The following is a 22920-nucleotide window of genomic DNA, read 5'->3' on the forward strand; positions in this document are numbered from 1 at the left end:
AGTGGATCAGCCAACAAGAAAACTCAGCTTTTGTTAAGTGACAATTTCAGAAGTTAGAACATTTATTCAGTAAGATCCTCTAAAGAAATGAAGGTCGAACCAAGTCTTTTCCTCTAGTCTCAAGATACCATGCAGCACTATTCTTTTGTGACTATTTACTTAATGGTACTGAGTGCCTGAAAGCCCTCATGTACTAATAATGTGAACAAACTAATGAAAAATTCCCCATGTCTCCAACAGAGTATGCATAAAAATATAAAGAACACTGTTCAATACTCAACCTGATCACATTTTGTTTTTCCTCTGGGAAAAATGAAAAAGATGACTAAAGAATCCTTTCAACTTTTATAATACCAGATGGGCCCAGAACCTCCTATCTATTCACTCACTGAAATGGGCTTTTATAGATAGAAGGGCTTGAAAGGCCTTCCAAGGAGTTACAGTCCACTCAACAGTAGTTTTGGCATACCCAGCTGAATCCTTCACCTAAACTTCTGAAAGAAAGTCACTCTGTAAGAGGCCAAGACAGGTAATCAGAAAGAACACTCTCCATCTTGAACTCACAGTCCAAACCTGATCTAAAAATACTTCTTTTGAAACAGTTGCCCCAGGAAATAAACACAGCTGAGAAAATCACTCTTGCTAGTGAGTCTCTGGCAAAAGCACCTACCATTACTAAGTCAGTTTTCATCACAGTTAATTGAGTACCAGTGTTTGTATAATAAATCCAGACTCAAAGACATCACACAAGTCATGTCAAAGAAAAGAAGCAGAGAAAACACATTCCTAAGAATATAATGAATTCCCCCTGTGGTTATGGCAATGCTTTTTCTGATTCGAAGCTAAAAAATGACATTGCTATGTACACATGACATTGCCATGTACACCAAGTTCTCTTCACACCTCCCTAGTTAAGTTAAAAAACAAAACAAAATCTAAGACCAAGGTAACATTTCCTAATTTTACCTATCTTATTGAAGTATAACTCCAATATGAATTTCTGGTAATGGCATATAGAAATTTCTGAGACTCAATTTGAATTGGAAACTTTAAACATCTGCATTTAAATCTTCAAAGTGACCAGATCATTTTGTGACTGGTAGATCTGATACTGTTTTAGTGAATATGAAATGGCTTTTCACATCATACTATCTTACCTACACATAAAGGACCCTACCACTGTAAATGAGAGTTGACTATATTATAGCATGAAAATATAGCAGCTGGCTGGAGAAAAGAAATACTGCTACAACAACCTTCTTTCTCTCTGGCCATAGTTTCCAAAATTCTGACAGGAACAAAATATCAATGCAATGCCTTCTGAGATCACTTTCCCTGGAGTAGTTCATGGGAATTCAAGATTCACATTAATCATTATTTTATTCTTTAATCACTGAAATGTACAGGAAAAGCATGGTGGGCTGAGAACAGATGAGAGGTTTGTCTTCTTCCTTTTCAAATGCTGGCCTCTGGATTGAAATCTGAATTCATCTTTTCTACATCAGTCGACATTTTAACTTGAGGCAGCAGCATTTTTATGAATACTTAAAAAAAAATCCTGAGAGTTATACAATGTACAATTTAGAAGGGAAAATCTCCCCGTCATTCCACTACCCTGACTTATTTTCTTATTTTCCTTCTGTATTTCTTCCCCATCTTTTTGTTTTTGTTCAGTCACTCAGTTGTGTTGAGCTCTTTGCGACCCCATGGACTGTAGCACACTAGGCTTCCCTGTCCTTCACGATCTCCCAGAGTTTGCTCAAACTCATGTCCATTGAGTCAATGATGCCATCCAACCATCTAATCCTCTGTCATCCCCTTCTCCTTATGTCCTCAATCTTTTTGTTACATGCATGCTAGTTCATGTTTAGTTGTAATCATAGTGAACATGCAGTTCTGAATTCTGCTTCTTCAACTGACAATGACATAAGAATGACTACAGTCTCTCTAGTTGTGGTTTTTTAAGACATCAAAATGGTCCAAATGGATAAAGCATAATTTATTTAACCATTTCCTCACTATTGGACATTTTAAAGTAGCTTCTAATATTTTTGCTACTATAAAGAACAGTGTGAAAGAACATTATTTGTGCTTTTAACAAATTTTGGACTGTTTTCCCATTCTACATTCCTAGAAACAAGGTATTAACTAAACCTATAGCTGCTTTTACATGTTGAGCAATAACTTTCAACTAAATCTGTATTACATTTTAAGAGGGAAATATGACTATATCTCTCAATTTTTTAGTAATGATATCCAATGGCCTAGAAATTCTACTTTCAAAAAATACCCTACAGAAATACTTTCAAGGATTCACAAAGACTTATATATAAATATATTCACTGAAGTGCTACTCACAATAATACAATATTAGAAAACACTAAATATTAATCAACAGGGGAACTGCGGAGGTACATTAGTAGTGTATCCATACAATGGGATAAAGGAGGTATTAATGTAGTACAATGTCCAAGTGAAAGAAGGAAGTTATAGAAAAGTATGTATAGTGCTATGCCTTTTTGTTTAAAAATAAATATTATTTATATGTACGCTAATATCCTAATGGAAAAAATCTGGATGAAAACCTTAATAAGTGGTTATTTCTGAGAACTGAAATTTCAGGAATTTTCTACTAAGTCAAATACTTTAAATTTTTGTTAAAAACATGTATCAATTTATTATCATAAATGACAAAAGATAAAATACAAAAGAGCAGGTAATACCAATTTCAATGTCAACAACAATGTACAAGTGATATAGTTTTAAAATGATATCAGGGTTTCTCAATCCTGGCATTACTGACATTTGGGGCCAGGTAATTATTTGTTAGGTAGTGGGTGCTCTCTTGTGTATTGAAGGATTATTTAACAGCACCCTTGGCTTCTACTCACTAGATGCCAACAGCAACGTCCTCCTATTCTTGATAACCAGTATGTCCCTAGACATTGCCAAATATTCCCTGGTTGGGGGGTGGTGATGGTGCAAAACTGCCTCCAGTTAAGAATGACTATAGTATACCATTACCAGCAGTAACTATTTTTCATTAACAATTTTGTTCTTGTTAACTGAATAGGTAAAAATGGCCACTGATTTAACATGTATATCTCTGGTAACTAGTAAAGCTAAACAGTTTGTCTGTCATGTTTGTTTACTCATACTTACATTTTACAAAATGCAAATGACCCCCAAAACATATTTCAAATTAGTATGAACCTAGGTCTCTAGGGTAATCATGGTATACCCATTCAGAGGAATACTATTCAACGTAGAGCATCTCTAGGTATACACAACACTATATCAGTACATATAGCTCTACCTCATACAGCAATGAGGGAGTCAGTTTCACTCCACCCTCACCAGATTAAAGTATTGACATTAACAAAAAAAAGTTACTGTCAATCTAACAGGTCAAAAAACAAACAAAAACAACTTCCAACATAAATTTCAAGAATGGGTATCTTAACCTGTTAACTGCCAAAGAGAAGTCCTTCAGGAAGGGGTCCCCCTCTTTCCACAAGGCTGTTTGTACAGAATATACACATTAGAAAATCACCAAAGGTCAACACAAAGTAGACTATTTCCATCTAGTGAAAGTCGCTCAGTCGTGTCCGACTCTTTGCGACCCCATACAATTTTCATACAATCCATGAAATTCTCCAGGCCAGAATACTTCAGTGGGTAGCTGTTCCCTTCTCCAGGGGATCTTCCCAACCCAGGAATCGAACCAGGGTCTCCTGCATTGCAGGCGGATTCTTTACCAGCTGAGCTATCTAATGTACTTTTAAAGGCAAACGAAAGATGATGAAAAACGTAATGCCAAGCACTTCAGTTAGTAACCTCCTACGAAAGTGAAAGTGTTAGTCGTTCACTTATGCTCGACTTTTTGCGACCCCATGGACTGCAGCCCACCAGGCCCCTCTGTCCATGGGACTTTCCAGGCAAGGATACCAGAGTGGTTTGCCATTTCCTTCTCCAGGGGATCTTCCCAACCCAGGGATTGAACCCAGGTCTCCTGCATCACAGGCAGATGCTTTACCATCTGAGCCACCACAATCACAAAAAATTCTGGCAATAAATATGGTAGAGGGGGTAGAATTTATATGCACTACATTCACAAAAGAAGATCTGATCTTTTGCACATCTTCATACACAACATTTAAGGAATTAGTGTTACATCTCAGAAAGGATAATTTTCCACTTTGCTGTTAAGACAATGGGGAAATCAAGCTGTGTAAACTAGAGTCAGTGACTAACTGCTCTTTTATGGTTAGTGAAGTGGAAATTAAGGAGAGAAATAAAAGTAAGGAGGAAAGGTGAAGGAGTTTTACTCTCTCTTGTAGAAAGTTCTGGTGTAGAGTAAAGGCAATTGTCTATAGGGTTAGATATTTGCTTAATAGGAGTGAGTGGACAGGCTACAGTTCCTCAGAGGCTCACATTCATTCTTTCACCTGCAAATATCTTCTAGTAGCATATATAGTGATTTCTATACTTATATTAAAATATTGCTCATTTTCATTGTCTTTAAAAAGTGTCCGACTATTTGCGATGATTCTCTAGGCCAAAATACTAGAGTGGGTAGCCATTCCCTTCTCCAGGGAATCTTCCCAACCCATGGATCGAACCCAGCTCTCCCGCATTGCAGGCGGATTCTTTACCAAAATTCTGTAAAACAATTATCCTTCAATTAAAAAATAAATTTAAAAGGTATATTACTTAGCACTTTTAAAAATTAAGTTTCTGAAATGATTATGTTAAATAAGAGAAATATGAATTAAAGTATGAAGTATTTCTTAATCATCAAATTGGCAAAAACAGCAAAGTCTGACAAATACTCTGTTGGTGAAGTTATGAGGAAACAGGCACTCTCATAATTTGGTGGCTAAAATGCAAAACAGTTAATTGGCAGGCAATTTAGCAATGTAACAAAATTACAAATGTATTTACCCTTTAATCCACTAATCTCACTTCTGAGAATTTATTCTACCAATAACCAATACACTAATGTACATATAAAACAGGCAAGTTCAAAGTTAATCACAGCAGCATTATTTGAGATAGCAAAGAATTGTAAACCCTTTATGTTTCCAGCAATAGAAGACTGATTAAGTAAACTATAGTACAGTTCATAGTATTGTACACAGAATACTATGTGCCTGTAAATGAAGAATGAGAAACTCATTGCTTTGATACAGAAAGATCTCCGGAATGTAGTTATGTGAGAGGAAGTCAGGTATAGAACATATACAGCATGTTACTTTTAAAATAAGAAATGAGGCAAATTAAGAATATTTATTCATATACGTGCTTGCATTTGAAGAAATACTAGGATACACAAGAAACTAATCAAAATGATTACCTATAAGGGACTGAGGGGATAGGTGGATGAGGACAGGAGTGAGAAAGTGACTTTTCAATGTATACCTTTCTATATAGTTTTGATTTTTGAACCATGTGAATATATAGCTCTGCCAAAAAATTCAATTTGAAGAACAAATGTCCATGTTATAATGTTAAAACAGAATGCAAAATGATACATACACTACAATCACAGCTATGTAAAAATATTATGCATAGAAGAAAAGAATTTTTTAAAATATCCTAGAATGCTTGCAGTAATTGTCTTTAGGTGTCAGGGATACGTGTCACTTTTCCTTCCTTTATTGGCATACAGCTGCTTCACAATGTTGTCTTATTTTCTGCCGTACAGCAAACTGAATCAGCCATGCATATATATACATTCCCCTCTTTTTTTGGTTTCTATGAATTTTCCATGTAATCTATAAGTATATATTTATTCACAGGGGAAAAATGTTTCAGTTTTTCAAATGTTTCTATTCATAATGTACTCTATTCAACAAGTGACTTCTGGTTCTTAGAATCCTAATATTCAACATACAGAATAAAATAAGAAAAAAAAAACAACCACTTACGAAGATAGCACTATGGCAACAGCATCATTGAGGACACTTTCACCAAAAAGAAGTGCATAGAGTTCAACATCAACTTGAAGCTCGTGGAATATGGCAAGAACAGTCACTAGCAAGTAGAAAGAGTCACAGGAATATTAAGACATTACAAATATAACATATTTCCCTTCATAGATGATTATATTAGTTATTTGGAAATTCCTTTCTTCATCTCAGAATTCAATCCTAATAAACATTCATACCATATTAAAGATTCAGTAATTTTATGTCAATATTTTTCTTTTCCCTAACTGTGTACCTGTAATATCCCCTTCCTCTCTCTAACAGTCAAAAATAACCTTGGAGGGCTGAGTTGGCTTATATTCTTTATGCAAATGCTAATAATCTTGCCTTGTACATTTCTTTCCCATAAAAAATACATTCAGAATTTCTTACAGACCAGGTGATCATTAATCTTTGATAAAGAAGACTATTACAAAAAGCATCTCCTGCTGCAAACTTCATTTTTTCCTTGGAGCTTTATAATTCACTTCTATTTGACTTTCAAATTTTAAGCATACCAGTTTAGCAAAGACAGTGGGAAATGAAAACACGAGTTTGGTTTCCGGTTGGCATAAAATTTATGACCAGAATTACAGCTGCTATATTTAACTTAATAAGAAGACAACTATCAGGCTATTTCAGCTTGAGAGGAAAAAAAATCCTTCTCTTAGAAAACCATTACATGAGAATTCTTAGAAAATCAGAGGAGATTGAAGTTGCATTGTAAGTTTAATTGCTGAGTCATGTACAGCTCACTTGCTAAATAAACTCAAGCAGACATGAAAGATTATTACAACCAGAGTTGGGAGAACCTCTTCAAATGCCAACTAAAGAACAGGAAGCTTGTACTTTAAAAGATAAAATGTCCACTGCAAAGCACTTCATCTGGAATATCCTGATACCAAAGCTAACCAAGAGAAGGCAAAAAGGAGGGCAGGAACAATGCTGTAAAATTTTAAAAAGAACCTATGGCTCCCCCTTCTATCAAGTGAACAACTGCAAAATAACAGAATTATTATAGGGGTAAATACCTATATAACTCAGAAGAAATATAACCATTCAGCTTTATATAAGCAAAACAGTTCTGCTTGAGCCATCCAGGCCATACTCCCACTAAAACAAAACCAGAAGTTTTAAGTAATGTAGCCAGTCCAACTGACTGAGATTTTTCCCAGACTTTGAAAAGTTGAGAACTTTGCTTCCAGTAAGAGAACATGGAGTAAGAGAACATGGAGAAGAGACCACTAGTTTCTTGCAAAAACCATCCCATCTTCATACTGATAATGGGAACAGCTACAAACAATAAGGGGTAGCCTCAACTGTCTTTAAGGAGGTGATTTGCTTCTCAGTTTTAAAAATGCCAGACTACACAAATGCCTCTCTAAAATGTCCTCTGAGCTTTTAAAACCATTTCTTACAGAGTATAGAGCATATTTTCCTACTTTCTATAATGCCCTGTGTTATCAGAGTTAACACAGGAATTCAGAGATAAACTTTGATTATGTTGGATGATAATTAAAGAAGATTATTAACTTACAAGGTCAAAGGGTAAAACAAAACAAACCTCTACCAAGAATCCAAAATCTAGTAAAAGAATAGTTGTGTCCTTAGTTCAAAAAATGCAGTCTCTGCTCTTATCCCTATACCTTCAGCCTAAACATGCTCTAAATTCTTAATTTGAAAGTAGCTGTGAAGATCACCAATATTACATTAGGAAAACTATAGCCTAACTCATCTAACTCAATACAACAAAATTCACTGTCAAGTCATGATAATATCAAAACTACTTCATAATCAGAAAGCCAATTTTATAAAATAGCTCTTTAATATATATTACAACCCACCAATGGCCCCAAATCACACTTGTTCTAGTATAATGGCCTTCTAACAGTCATTTTAAAACAATTTTTCTTACTCTTAAATGCAGATTAGCTAAATGTCAACAGATTTTTAGGGATCTGTTTTCTAGAAGCTTGAAAGGAAATGTATCATCACTGCCCATTCTTAACTAATACAGTTAGTCTTCTATGCCCTGTCACCTGGGATAGAGACCAACCTAAAATTCTTGGAGGAAATGCTTTATGGTCACCTAAAAAGCATCAAATTGTGGACCAGTAATAGAACATATAATAAAGAGGAAAAAAATTGTGTGTGTTTAAGCCAAAAGGAGCCATGAATTTTGTTTTTTCCCTCCACAACTGGAAAGTATAGCAAGGTGGGAATACCTAATCATGAATTCTACACCTCAAAGCAAGAAATACATGCATGTGTGTTGTTGGAAAAACACTGTACACCTTAAGTACTCAAGCTCCACATTCATGTAAAACATACCTGGATCAGTTGCCGATACGATGGCACCAAACAGCAGGCAATCTGTAAAGTAGAAATCTCCGGCAAGTTGTCCAGTTACTTTCATCAGTGTAACACAGCCATACATTATTGATCTGTTAAATAAACGTACGTCTCCTTTAGAAAAAACATCTACTGTGAAAGAAGTTAGACTACAGTAAGAATAAGATGGGTCTACTATTAGTACTTTGTGACTAATCCCAAATATACTGCATGTCATTTAAATATGGTAATGCCTTAGTCTTAAGGAAAATTCAAAGAACTTATTACCTATATGAATATATTTTACTGCAAAAGTCCTTAGACACATTCAAGAATACAATACTGCAGAAGTCAAATATGCATTATTTTAAAATTACAATTTGAAGGCTAAAAGTGTTTTAAACTTCAAGTACTCACCCAATTACAAAACAAGAAATTGCGGTTCCAAGAAAAGCGTATGCTAGGATTGATCCAAGGTTTCGAAAGAAATGTCTCTGATAGAAAAAAAGTTTCACTGTGTTAGAATATTCACCAACTATTTTTAAAAGAAAAGGTTTTCTATTCTGGTGTACTATGATAATATTAAATGCATTATTCATTAAACGAAATAACTAAGAGAGAATTTTTGTATAGGCATTAAATTCAGCATCTCAAAAGGATAAGGAGAGGGAGAAGTGAGGGATGAACTGCCTATTTCTGAGTGCCAGCGATGATAAAGCCCATGGAGTATAAGGCTGTTTAAAGCATATGAAATACAAAAGCACTTACTCTTTTCAGACTATATCCTGCATAAAATATGATAGGAGGAAGTAATATGTTGAAAAATACTTCTGGATCAAAAGTAACCTGTTAAAATAAAGAGCTCTTTTAGATGAATTCCCTCAGAAGATTTCTGATTACATTATGAAATGAGCAAAAAGAAGAAAAGATTCAATGTTAAACTGGTGAAAGGCAAGACTACTACCACTGTGGTAACTGAAAAATATTTCATATAGGATTGCTGGTGTTCCACTTCTCAACCAAATGACAAGGAGATAGCATTGGAACAATCAGTTAATCCTACCTATGCAAAGTAGGTTAAAATGATAGTAAAAATCTTCAAAATAAGAAAAAGTATAAACATGTCTTTGCTTTAAATAAAAGAGGCCCCAAACTGGTAACATAAAATTTGGGAGTACAGAATTATTGTTGGCAAGAGGAAACAGACTTCTTGCATAGGTAACATCTCTAAAGGTATATAACATAATATAAAAAGTTTCTGTACAAATCAGATTTCTAGTCCTGCAGTCCATTCCTTTTAATATCTACTCCCTATAATAAAACAGATGTCCCCTTCTGTTCATAAGGCTGCAGTAGGACTGGGCATGAACACAGAGCAGCTACACACATAGCCATGCTAAAATTTCATTTCCTAGAGTTTTGAAGGAACTAGAATTTTCCACAGCTAGAAAAAAACTCTAGCTGCAAAGTAAAATTTAGGTTTGTGTTTAATTTTGAAAAGCATTAAAGATGGTCAAAAACACAACCAAGTAGCTGTATAAGCCAAGTCCTCCCAATGTAGAGAGCAGACGTGGAGGCAGATGGTCAAGGGTGGATGAAAACAGAGACATGAGGCCCTGAGACCCGTCAGGATGGGAACTATGGATGGGTCAGGAGAAAGCAGCTCCAGGAATGTCTGGGAGCCAGTAAGACTGAAACGCAACCTACATCAAGTTTCATGCACACCATGGTATAGTACCTGACACTCAGGTTGAGGCCCTTACGAATCAAAGAAAGATTAAATTGTGCTCAGTATACAACACAAGGGCTTCCCTCACGGCTCAGTGGGTAAAGAATCCGCCTGCAATGCAGGAGACACAGGAGACACAGGTTCAATCCCTGAATCGGGAAGATCCCTGGAGGAGGAAATGGCAACCCACTCCAGTATTCTTGCCTGAAAAATCCCATGGACAGAGGAGCCTGGCAGGTTACAGCCCTACTGGTTGCAAAGAGTCAGATGGGACTGAGTGACTAAGCACTCTACAACATAATCAAGGCAAGAAAGAATTCAAAAAAATATTCATGGAATATTTTAGGTATTATCAAATAAATGCTTTGTGCTAAAGTACTATAAAACTGCAAGGGCCATAAGCAAATTGAAAGAAACATTTATATAAATTCTGCTTAACTCAAATACCAGTTACCACTTATTACAACTGTAAACATTACAGAGGTAAACAAAAACAGTTACAGTACTTAGCTTCAATCAGAAAGTCAAACTGTAGACATGACAATTTCCTTAGCACTGCATTACATTCATTAATTGAGGTTTTACTGCATTTGAAAATACTGATTATTTTAAATATCATTAAAAATTCATTATTTGTCTCCTGAATCACTTTGCTGCTATTATATACTTTTTAAAAAATCCAAAGGTTCTCTTTAATGAAGAACTTACCTTTCTAAGCATTTCATTATCTTGAACATTATTGAGTTCATGTGAACTAATCTCTCCTTTCAGCGTATACTCATAAAATTTTCCACTAACATTTACCAATAAGGTAGTTGGGCTTGACTGCACTTCACAGCTCAGGGTCACGTTATTCACATCGCTTGGAACATGAATGCCATATCGAAGCACAAGGCCCACCAAAAGACCTGGAAATAATAAAAGAATAATATAAGCTCTTCTTTCACACAGAGACTACTTCTTGTGTACCCCACACATACCTCTGGATTAATAACAGAAAATCTCTTATGATAGTTTCCTGTAGCTCAAAATTCATTTTTAGACCAAATGCAGTTACATTTTAAAGTGCTACTAAATTCACAAATCTAAGTGCCCAATATAACTCCAGTGACAGGAGGGGAAAATATCCCCAGGGGTAACAATGCATATTGCATTCCTAGATCAAGATATAAATAAGTGATTAGGAAAGTAACAAAATGAGGAAATACCTTCAGATCATCTGTACACAGTACATGCTCCAAGGCGTCCCAACCTGACAGTGTAATCATGTTAGAAATGTGTTTACCACCTTCATCTATTAATGCCAATTCACAAGTCCTAACTTCTTGTTATTTTCTTAAGTTATTCCTAAAGCACACGGCTGGCCAAATAATACATTTTTTACAAACTGGAAAGTCAATGTTTGTAGATTGAGTTTTTCTAATACTAAAAGTTCAGACTTTAATTTTAAAATATGTTTCAAAATGAAAACATGGAACAGAAGCCTTGACTTTGACACTATGATATCAACATATTATTAGAATTTTACCTGGATCATCATATTGATATTCAATTATGCACAATGTTCTAGGTACTATAAACCTAGATTGATCAAAAATGTTTTAAAATGACTTTATTGTGATATAACTCAAGTACCACAAAGTTTATCCTTTTAAACTGTGTAATTCAGTGGCTTCTAGTTTATTCACAAAGTTGTATACTGATAACTACTTTCCAATTCCAAAACATTTGCATTGCTCCAAAAAGAAACCCTAGACCTATTAGCAGTCACTCTCCATTTCCCCCACCCCAACTGCCATCCCCTGACAGCCACTAATCTACTTTTTCTCTAGATAAATCTGCCTATTCTGGATATTTCATATAAATGGACTCCTACAATATGTGACCTTTTATGTCTGGCTTCTTTTCCTTAGCATAATGTTTTCAGGGTTTATCCATGTTGTAACATGTATCAGTGCTTCATTTCTTTTTATGGTCAAATAACGCTTCAGTGTATAGATATACCTCAACTGCAAATTGAACTCAAACATCTGGAACTTTCCTTAACTCTGCTTTAATGGCATTTTACCTTCCTGTCTCCTTCCACTCTAACTGGTCAGTCTTTCTTTTAATATATGTGAATGGACTATTATGCTAAGTAGGCCCACAGGGTTCACAAATGAAAATGAGGTCCCTCCTTCAAGTAGCTCTCAGTCCACTTGGCAAAAACAGACTAAATAAACAATTATAACATGATATATATGTATATGAAGTATTATAAAAACAGAAAAGATGTACCTAAGCAACCCTGAGGGAGTGGGACATTAGGCAAGTCTTTCCAGAGGTGTCATCTAAGCAAGTAACAAAGTAAGAGAAAATGGTTTCCCAGGTAGGAGGACTAGCAGTACATATCCAATCAAGAAGAGTGAGAAAACATAGCCCATTCAGGGAATCATAAATAGTTCAGGATGGCTGGGATATCAAGTGCCAAGAGTTGAGGTGTGAAAGACTGGCAGGAGCTGAATCACGAAAGACCTTGCATGTAGGGGAAGGGAGTTTAGACTTTATCCTGAAAGCAAAATGAAGCCATAGAAAGCCTATAAGCAGGGGCTTGACATCAGATTTCTATTTTAGCATGACTGGCCTAGCCTACAGAAGCTCGGGAAGGTCAGATAAGAAGGCCACTGAGGTTATTCAGGCACTAAGAATGCAGGGCCTAATCTAAGACAGCAGAGATAGGGAGAGAGGGGGATTTTTTAGAAAGTATTATCTTATAGAAGAATTTGGTGACTGAGAAGACTGGGAGCAAGGGAGATGAAAAACTAAGAGGAACCTAAAGTGACTTGGCAACTAGGCGGATAAGCTGGGCCAGTGAGTGAGGCAGGGGACAGATTTCTAGGGGAAATGTGCAGCTTCGTTTTGGACATGTTGAGTTTGATGTACCTGTGATACATGCACAGTTGAGTATGTGGGATCTGAACCTCAAGGAAGGGGGAGGGTCTGGACTGGTGATATACACTTGGCAATCATAAGATGGTTGAAGTCAAGTGCAAAAGGGATTACCTAGGGAGCAAACAAAGAGAGAAGAGGACTATGGATATATGCCCAGAGTTTTATGCCAAAATTAAGGGGCTGGTAGAGGAGGAGAAGATGATGAAGGAGTCTAAGAAAGAAAAGCCACAGACATAGGAAGAACAGAGGAGGAAGTGATGAAAACTAGTAAATGCTGCATCAAAGTCAAGGAAGACAAGCATTAAGAAGTGTCAATTGGGTTTGGCAACAAGGAGGTCACAGGTGACCTTGGTAAGAGCAATTTCACTGAAGTAGTGGAGGCAGAAGCTAGGCCAGAGTGGGAAGTGATAAAGCAGAAATGGGGAGTGTCAGAGCCGTAGCTGGCTAGGAATGGAGGAAGCAGCAGAGATGAAGGATACTTCTCCTCAACTTACAGCCACATGTAACTTTTTTCAAATGAGCAGCAATGAGTAAGTGGTAACTAGTACAATGCAATTGACTCTAAAAAACATTTTAACAAAAGTTTCAGATATTTGAAACAATGTGATGGACACTGAGGGTATTATGCTAAGTGAAATAAGTTGGACAGAGAAAGACAAACATTGTATTCTCTTTTATGTGGAATCTTAAAAAGAATAAAACAAAAAACAAGCTCAATAGATACAAGCTCTGGTGGTTGCCAGAGGCAGGTGGAAAGGGATGGGAGAAATGGGTAAAGAGGTATAAATTTATTTAAAATTTAATAAATAATAAATGAAAGATTTGATCTTGTTTAGTCACTAAGTCGTGTCCAACTGTTTTGTGATCCCATAGACTGTAGCCCACCAGGCTCCTCTGTCCATGGGATTTCCCAGGCAAGAATACTGGAGTGGTTTGCAATTTCCTTCTCCAGGGGATCTTCCAACCCAGGGATCAAACCCATGTCTCCTGCACCGGAAGGCAGATTCTTTACCACTAAGCTACCAGGAAAAGATACACTTTGAAAATATCTCACCTCCAAAACACAAAATTAAAAAGTGATGGCTGGATATCAACTGTGTTTGATAAACATAACCTGGGAGAGAAAAGGTTATCATTCCACAGTCATCCTGTCTATATGATATAGAAATAGCTCTTTTTTCTACTATCTCACAAGACCTCCTAATTAAGAGGCTCAGTAGTACTAAGTTGTCCCCTTACATTGATGTGCAAAAATCACAGTTAAGCCATTACAAGCAGCAATAATATCAGCATAAATTCTTTCCTTATCCTCAAGTCTAACTGTGTAAGGAAGAGTACCGACAGGTTCTACTGCATCCCAACCCAATGCTGAAATGTCACTGTGTGTCCTGAGGAGGGCTCAGCATTTGGACAAATCTTATACCCTGGCAGTTGAAACACCAGCAAGGAGAATAATTACTTAGGCTGCAAAAAAAAAAAAAAAAAAAAAATCAGATCTTCTTTTTACAGCATCAGACAGCTGAAAAATTAGAATTTCTTTGAATAAAGTTGACAGATCAAGTTAACTTGGGCTCTGTGAAAGGTCAAATCCTAATCATGGAGTTAAGGCAATTCTCAGTAAAGAGAAAGTACACAAAAGGAGTGCTTTGTTAAGGGGATAAAGCAGAAAATTCTCGCTTCCTACACAGAGGCACAAAAAATATTGATATCATGACATTTAAAATTACCATTGTCAGGCAACAAAGTATACAACCACAAAGAGGTATCTTTCACAAGAGACAAGTCCCTCCCCTCCTACACATCCCTGACCCTCTTGTGCTGGAGACCCTCCCAAGGACTGAGGACTCAGGCCCTCTGGACCCAAGGCCCAACCACTGTATGAGTCCCATAGTGGAAACTGATTTTTTAATGGATTTCAGCACATCCTTCCAGCTTATCATACTAGAAGCCTCTGATAGTCAAAAATATGGAAGGAACATCACTGGGGTATTAAGTATGGTCAAAATTGATAAAGATTTCTACAGATTAAAAATATATGCATATTTGTATATGTGTATGTGCTTCTTGAAGAATGATGTTAGATTTTGTCTTAAAAGCTAATCCAACTACTACGAATTTCAGTCATTATTTTCTCATCTATAAAATGCGGATAAATGACTTTCCCAACATTATTTGGCATTGACAAAACCAGAATTAAAATCTGCATTTTCTATTTCCAAAGCTCTCTATAATTTTCTTATCACCTCCTGGCTCTCATGTTACTAACTTGTTCTCTGGTGGTTATGTCTCCATTCTCTCACAGGTTTCCCTCACAACTCACTTTAAAACCCCTGTAACTTTAAGTATTATCTCCCTTCATATCTGATCTTATGAAATTTAATATAACATAGTGAAGGAGAAAAAGCACCAGTTTGGAGGGCAGATAGAAGTATCAATTCTGGCTCCATCAAGTTCTAATCTGTGATTCTAGGGTAGATAATCTCTCATTGAACCTCAGTTTCCTCATAGGTAGTGATGATAATACTAACACAGTTCATTTTCATAGATAAGTTTTATCTCTTCGACGTGAGGTAATATGGTTTAAGGGGCTAAGAGAATGGGGCTCTGAGGCTGACTGACTGAACTTAATACTTACAAGTTATGTGACTTCAGGCAGGTCACTGAACCTCCCTGTGCCCCAATTTCCTCATCTGTAAAATGGGAAAGATAATAGTACCCATCTTACAGGGTCGTTATGAGGTTTAAATGAGATATCTGGAGACCATCTAGCAGTGTCTAACATTATAATGCTCAGTAAACACTTCCTTTTCAGTCACTAGATTGTAAGTGCTTTGTGGGCAGGGATGATGACTCATCTGTATTTCCCATCATGTCTCACATCACATCAAAGATAATAAATATTTATTGATGAATCATATTAGTTAAACTTAGGACTCTGGATGCTGTAGTTTAAGGCATAATAAGTACTGCTTCCTTGCTTTTTGCTTTTTATACCATCTAAAAGCACACTGCAGTTTTCAAACTCACTAACGGTGACTCACTTTGAAGCTTCTTAAGCAAACTAGCCCAATGAACAGAACACTTGGGTGCTTCAACATTGTGTTTGTAACTAGGCTATATTATATTACAATCTAGAAAGTGACCACGTTGGCAGTTTAATCTCGCTTTCTTTTTTTACCTTTGCCTCTCAAAAAGATAAAGGAGAGGCTTATTTTAATGTAGCATTTTTCCAGGATTTAGGTAGCTAAATCATCAGTGGACTGAATCTTGGTGATCTGGACATTCCCAGAGTAAGAAGTCTTCTCATCTGGAAGTAAAGCTAAAAAATAAAGGTCTTAAAGTACTATATTAACATAATAGCTATAATGGTACAAGAGTTGTAAGAAAAGATAAATGGCAGATGGTAATTATGACTAGAAAATGTCCTAATTTTCATGGCACTGAAAGTACTTTGACTGAGCCCCACCTATTCTCAAACTGGATTTGGGTTTTGGTCAGGAGGCTGTTCATCTACAGCCCCTGATCGCCCATATTGAGAAAATGGGACAGGCTAAAGAATGCCAAGTCATGGCAAATCAACCTGCTTTGACACCCAGGTAAATCTCTTTTGCTTTATATTCCACAAGAGACACCCTTGTTTTTCCTTCACAAAACACCAACACTAAGGCACTGCATCACTTTTCATTAACTTAGAAACATCAGGGAAGGAAATCAGTAATCCCACTATTCTCCTTTAGCCCAAGAATTAGAGGAGGTTAATGATATCAGCTACCAAAGAACAAATGTTGTCAGGGCAATTCTAAGTCCCTATTTGACATTTGTAAATTAATACTATGTCTGCCTCTTAACTTACAAAACTGAGTCAATTAAAAGAATCATTCTGAACTTAACCTGTGAAAATGCAGTTATAACAGCAATAATAATGCAACTGAAACTCTCATTTAATGAGCATTTACTTAGGGGTCAGATACTGAGCTAAAAACATTTCTTCCTCACAATAATGCTACTATCATTGTCCCTAATTTATAGATGACAGTGTAAGAAGGTGAACTTGCCCAAGATCACAGAGCTATTGGCACAGTGAGATAGGAACCCAGTTCTGACTCTAAAACATGGGCTGGAAATCACGGTGATGGTCTGTTTTTGCATGGTACAAGAGCTAAGAATGGCTTTTAAATTTTTAAAGGTTTACAAAAAGAAAAAGAACAAAACAAACATTTTCACAACACAGAAATTGGTGTGATCCACAAAACTGACAATATTTACTCTGTGGCCCCTTACAGAAACAACTTGTAGACCTGTGATCTTACCATCTTGAACCACTTTATCATACTCTCTCTATAGGAAAGAGGTTACAGTGATCGGCTCCTTATTTTAACACCATAATACTCATTTGGCATTTAATGGAATTTAATATCCTTTATTTTCTTTATATGACTTGTCTACCCAAGAAGGGTAAGTTCTTTTAAGGTAGGGATCATATATTTCTTTGTATTTCCTGTGCATAACGTAGTAAGCTGAGTAGCAAATGTTTGTTGAGGATAGTAAGTAATCACACACTGTTATACAGAGAAATAAAACAGAGATATACAATTTATCTGACTAACTCAGCTTAAGGAGTGCTGCAAATAGAATACAAAAACATGAAATATGAAAACCACCCAATATGTCTAAAATCTAAGAATCTTAGGAAGCAGAGATATTTTGCACACAGGCTTAGAATTTTATTACCTTACAAATGAAAAATAAGTCTGAGTTCTTGCATTTTCCTGATACACACAGCTACCTTTCCTTGCTCTGCTACCCTTGAGCTGCACATTCCAGAAAGTCTGTATTTACTGGAAAGGGATGGGGGTGGGGGTGCGTGGAGAAATGTCTTTTTATGCCAAGGCTTCTCCCACCTCTCTGCAAGTCTGAGACACAAAGCTGAAAGCTCATCAGTTTAAGCCTGTTTCAAAAGAAGATAATCTTCACTCATGAACTGCACAGAAAGGACTGTTTATCTGCCCTCATCTCTCCAGCCATATACGCCCTCCTGGTCATCCTAGATTAAGACAGCAATATGCATCTTTTCCTCTCACGAGGCCCCAGCAGAGGCCAAAATGCCTCTGAGTCTGTGGTTTGATTTGCCCTTCTCCCCTTATGATCAAAAAATAAAGATAAATAAGAAATCTCAAAACGAAAGCACACTAAGACACAAGAACTGAAGCCATTTACTCAACAATCTGTCAATAACCTTATGCCACCAGCAAGTCACCCATCGCACTGCATATGCGTGGTGTTCCTAATTACTGTTTGGCGGAACTGTTCTGACCAACCTATAGTACAACACGCTGCTGGAAGATCTTTATATCTTGTCCTTACCTCGGCACGGCCTGAATTAGAAGAGTCAACCATACGTATTCATATCAGATATCACAAGCCTAGTACAATACATCAAGATGTCATCAAAATTGCCCTAAGCCGCCTTCGGCTTCTTTCTTGTTCAGGTTTTTACTTGGGCTACACGGGTGTCAGCTTTTCATTCTCAGCCTCCAAAAGACAGGGCGTAGCAAGAGCTGGGTGATGGGGAAAGGTGGACTCTGGCTCCAAGAGAACGTCAGATGCTGAGCAGCAGAGATTCTGCTGCAGCTTCAATGGACCTTAAACGAACTGACATCCCAGAGAAACGGATAGCTGGGCTGGCCTCCCCTCCCCCAGTCCTCAACCCAATCCGAGCACCGCACCCACTCCCTTTCCATCCTCAGTCCTGGGTCCCGAGCTCTGTAGGCTGGGGCGGAGAGGAGGGGTGCGGAAGAAAAAGGAGGTGGGGTCGGAGGCAAAATGGTGTGGACTGGCAGAGGAAAGGAGGGGCGCGAGGCCGAGAAAACGGGGGACGAGGCTTAGGAGAAAATGGGGTGAGGCAGAGAAACGAGGGGTGAAGCAGGAAAAAAAGGGGAGGGGGCGACGGAGAGAACCGGAGATCCGGGAGAAAGGCGAGGCGGAAAATGGAAGCAATGGGAAGGGGAGCCGTACGTAGGCCGAGCAGAGCCAGGAGAGGAGGTGAGGCAGCAGGCGGACAGAGAAAGGGGGAGCGCCCGGGGCAGACACGGGGTTGAGACACTTGCCATAAATCATAGCCAGGCCGGTTTCGTGCAGGAAGCGGGCCCGGCGGTGCTTGAAGAGCCAGATCGTGAGAATGGTAAGCGTGAGCAGCAGGATGAAGATGAGCAGGTTGGCGCTGTCCTGCCGGTGGCTCTCCTCAGCTTGCTTCTCTGATACGATTTCCTCGTCCATGGCTCTCGCTTCTCCGCCAGCGCCGTCCGAAGCCCCGGCCCAGCCAAAGACGCCCACTGCGAGAAGTAACCAGAGCGGCCGCGTGAGCCGGCGGGCCTGGGGGCTGCCGCCGTCGACGCCGCGGCGGAGGGGCGCCCGCACCCAGCCGCGTCGAGCCATGACTCCCCCCACCGCCCGCCCCGATCCTCACCCGCAGCCGCCCGCGGTCGGACCACTCCCCGAGGGCTCACGGGAAAGGGGCGGGGCCCCAGGGAAGCCGTCGGAGCGCGCGCCGCCGCCGCCGCCGCCGCCGCCGTTCTTAAAGCGGACGCGCCACTCCCAGCTCGCTGGGCCCTATGACTTTGGCCTTCTGTCCCCCGCCACATCAGCTTCCCCCCAGGCTCCGCTGCCAGGGAATGAAAGGCCGTCGAATCTAGTCCACCGCCTTCTGGAAAAGAAACCTGGGTTCAGCGTAATCAAAGCAGTGGCAGATTGCGCTCAGTCTAGTTTGATCCTATTCTTAAAGGTCTCAAGAGGAATGGATCTTTCATAACCCATCTCCACATTGTCCCCCAGTGTCTCTTAACAGATAAGAAGTTGTCCTCTTGGGAAGGGCCTAAATCTCCATCTTTAATTTAAATTGGATTCTCCTTGTTGTGTCCTCAAAGGGGAAAAAATAGCACTGTAATAGTTCATAAATAATTGACTCAAAGGCAAGGATTCTGCGTGCGTCTTTATGCTCGGTTTTCTTTATACGTAAACACCCGATGTAAGTCATCTCTTACAGATAAACTCCTCAATCTCGCAAAGATTCAGTCGGTTTGTGCTCAAATTTCTCTGTGCTCTAGTCTCCTCCCTCCCCAGGAAGAAATCTTTTGTGCTGTGATGGGTTTCTCTTTTTCCTCTTGCTCCTTTCCTCTGCCATCTTAAAGGAGATTTCCCCAGCTCAGAAGCCACCTTTAACACCATATCTCATCTCTCTTCTTCAAAGAGTATTTTCCCTGTTCTCAGCCTCTCAACCTTGCGCACCAGAATTTTCACAGTTCTCACCACTCTGAGAACAGTGGATTTCTATTTTCTCCCTTCCTCTCAGATCACTCATTAGTCTTTGTGGGCTTTTTGTTCTCTCTAGACTTTCTCTAGATGTTTCATTTCTACTTCTGCATGAATGAACTCCAGTTCCAAGACCTGACCTGCCACTCTCCCTTCAGGCCTCTACCTGTTGGATCGTGAGCATATGCTGGTGAGACTCCTACCAATTGCCAAAATTAAGAATGCTTTTAAAAATTGTTTATTTATTTAGCTGTGCTGGGTCTTACTTGTGGCATGTGGGATCTAGTTCCCTGACCAGGGATTGAACCCAGGCTCCCTGCATTGGGAGTGTGGAGCCTTAGCCACTGGACGACCAGGGAAATCCCCTAGAAATGTTTTTGAATGAGCTCATTTCACCCCTACCAACACATGTTCTTTCTCATTTTTTTCATACTGTTGATGATACTAGCTATCCATCCAATTCCTATCATGCTGCCTAGAAGTCACGACTCTCCAGCGTTTTCATCTCATGGCCATATAACCTCTTTGCTAACACAAACAACATCCAGGCAACTCCCAGCTGCTCCGATGTAGATTCACTCCCATTAACCAGTTCATTAAGATGGTAAGCTTAAAAATAAGAAAGTGCTGGAATGGTGCTTATCTTGGAGTTCTGGCCCCATTGGGTCAGAATCTGTGCCAGTGACTGTGAACCCATTCTCTCCTCTTTGTACCTGGGTCTGCCCCTGTCTTCCCAATTTCATGGCTGCCTGTCCCTATCCCCTGTCTCCAGCCTAACCATACTACCCTGTACACACAAGGCTGGGCTGTGTAGAGACAAAAAACCCAAGTGAGAATCATTCCCAGTGTCCCCACTGCCTCCCTCCTCAGACCTATATCTCTGTCACCCCAGGAGACCTAGTAAATGAGCATCCCAGCTTCTTCAGGCCTAACCACCCAATCCATGGCTCTTTTTGCCCCAGCACAAAACCATTTTTCATTCTCTTAGTGTTTGGAACTTAAGGAAAAGAAAAAGTCACAGACTGCTCGCTTGACTACAGTCAGCAAAATTCTCCAAGCTCCGGACTCTACCTCTGATTACACGGTCCCTGCAACTTGTGTCCTTCCCCTGCCCCCTCCCTAGCAACGTCTTTATAGCAGAGTTCCAGAAGGAGTCTTGAGAGGCCAATAACTCTGTCAGGTAGGCCAACCCCTGCCAGGGGAGCCCTGGAGTCCCCTCAGAGTATACTTCTCTCTCAACACTGTCTGGTGTGACTCTCGCCCTCCATTTTTCCTCTCACTGCTGCTCCCCCTGCCAGTCCTTGTCATGTGCCTTCTGGAATGCCCTCCATTAGGAATAAAGTACCCAATGCTCTCAGTTGCTGCATGATGCCCTCTACAGCTGCCCCTTCCCCCAGTCCCTGAATCTCGCCCAGCACATCATATGCTCTGCAGCTGTTTCAGGTGGAGGCGCACGCGCGCACGCACACACACACACACACACACACACACACACACGCACCCTCACGCCCGGTATCAGGTGGCCTGAAGGAGGAGCTGGTACTCCACTCACTACCCATTGATTGCATTCCAAGCTCCTTACTGCCCCACCCTGCCCTGAACGCTAACACCCTCTCCTTCCCTGGTCCTCCAATGATTTCCTGATCATCCTCACACATTCAGCAAGGACTTGGGTATCTGCTTCACAGCTTCCTCTCCCCTCCCTCCCCTCACCACCCCCAAGCCTATGCTCCCTTAGCCCTGCCTTCGAAGCTCAAACAGGTAAGTCACCTGGAATTCGAGCCCTGCCTCCATTTTTACTAGGAAAATCAAGATCCTCAAAAATACAGTCTTCACTGCCCTCACCCTGCAGTCAGTCTCTTCCAGTATGCCATCAGTGCCCATGCCTTCCTCCTCTTCTCCAGCCCCAGTGCAAGTGGTGTTCCCTCCTCCCTTATGAAGCATGCCTCAGTCTACACCCAGCATTCCACCACCCGCTTCCTGCCTCTTTCAGGGTCTACTACTCCAAGAGTCATCTTCCTCCACCATCTTCAGCGGCTCCTTCTTCACCATGCTTTCGGTTCTCCAAAACCACTTTCAGGGACTTTCCCAGCCGTCCAGTGGTTGAGACTCTGCCTTCCAACGCAGGGGGTGCAGGGTTCGATCCCTGGTGGGGAACTAAGGTCCCACATGCCAAGGGATGCAGCCAAAAATTAAACACACACACACAAACTTTCAGGTTTCTCTTCTAGGAAACAGCTTCCCCCACCTCCCATCCACACCCGCCTCTACTACTAGCACAATGTTTCTCTCCTCCCATTCAGACCGAGTTTCTCAAGAGTCCTCTACAATCCCATCCACTAGTCAGCCAGCCAAACTGGCCTGCCCCCTGTTTTGCTATGACCTGCTGTGAAGCATGCTTTTGACATTTTTTAGTGGCTGAAAAAATCAAAAGAAGGCTGTTTTCTGACACGTGAAATCCAGTGCAATTCATACTTCAGTCCACCAGTAAAAGTTTATTGGATATGGCCAAGCACACTTGTCTACTGATTGTCTGCGGCAGCTTTGCAGACATAATACCAGCTTTCGTATTATTTCTCTTCTAGGGGCCAGGTACCATTGTGGGTGTGTGCTAAGTCGATTCAGTCATGTCTGGCTCTTTGTGACCCTATG

The 22920-nt window shown here is 39.6% G+C and overlaps 1 protein-coding gene across 1 annotated transcript in view; it reads right to left on the minus strand.

The window, feature by feature from the left end:
• The window catches only part of SLC9A6 (solute carrier family 9 member A6), a 54911-nt gene extending 35505 nt beyond the window's left edge, over positions 1 to 19406 (minus strand). Inside the window, exons 1-6 of the mRNA XM_065915365.1 lie at positions 19068 to 19406; positions 10738 to 10937; positions 9069 to 9146; positions 8718 to 8794; positions 8301 to 8413; positions 5931 to 6036 (exon numbers count right to left, since the gene is read on the minus strand). Of these exons, the coding sequence (XP_065771437.1) occupies positions 5931 to 6036; positions 8301 to 8413; positions 8718 to 8794; positions 9069 to 9146; positions 10738 to 10937; positions 19068 to 19395 (902 nt within the window). The 5' untranslated portion in view covers positions 19396 to 19406. The remainder of the gene's footprint in view (positions 1 to 5930; positions 6037 to 8300; positions 8414 to 8717; positions 8795 to 9068; positions 9147 to 10737; positions 10938 to 19067) is intronic.
• Between the last annotated feature and the right edge of the window lie 3514 nt (positions 19407 to 22920).

The sequence above is a fragment of the Muntiacus reevesi genome, chromosome X (genome assembly GCF_963930625.1).
Source record: "Muntiacus reevesi chromosome X, mMunRee1.1, whole genome shotgun sequence".
NCBI classification, from domain to species: Eukaryota; Metazoa; Chordata; class Mammalia; order Artiodactyla; family Cervidae; genus Muntiacus; species Muntiacus reevesi.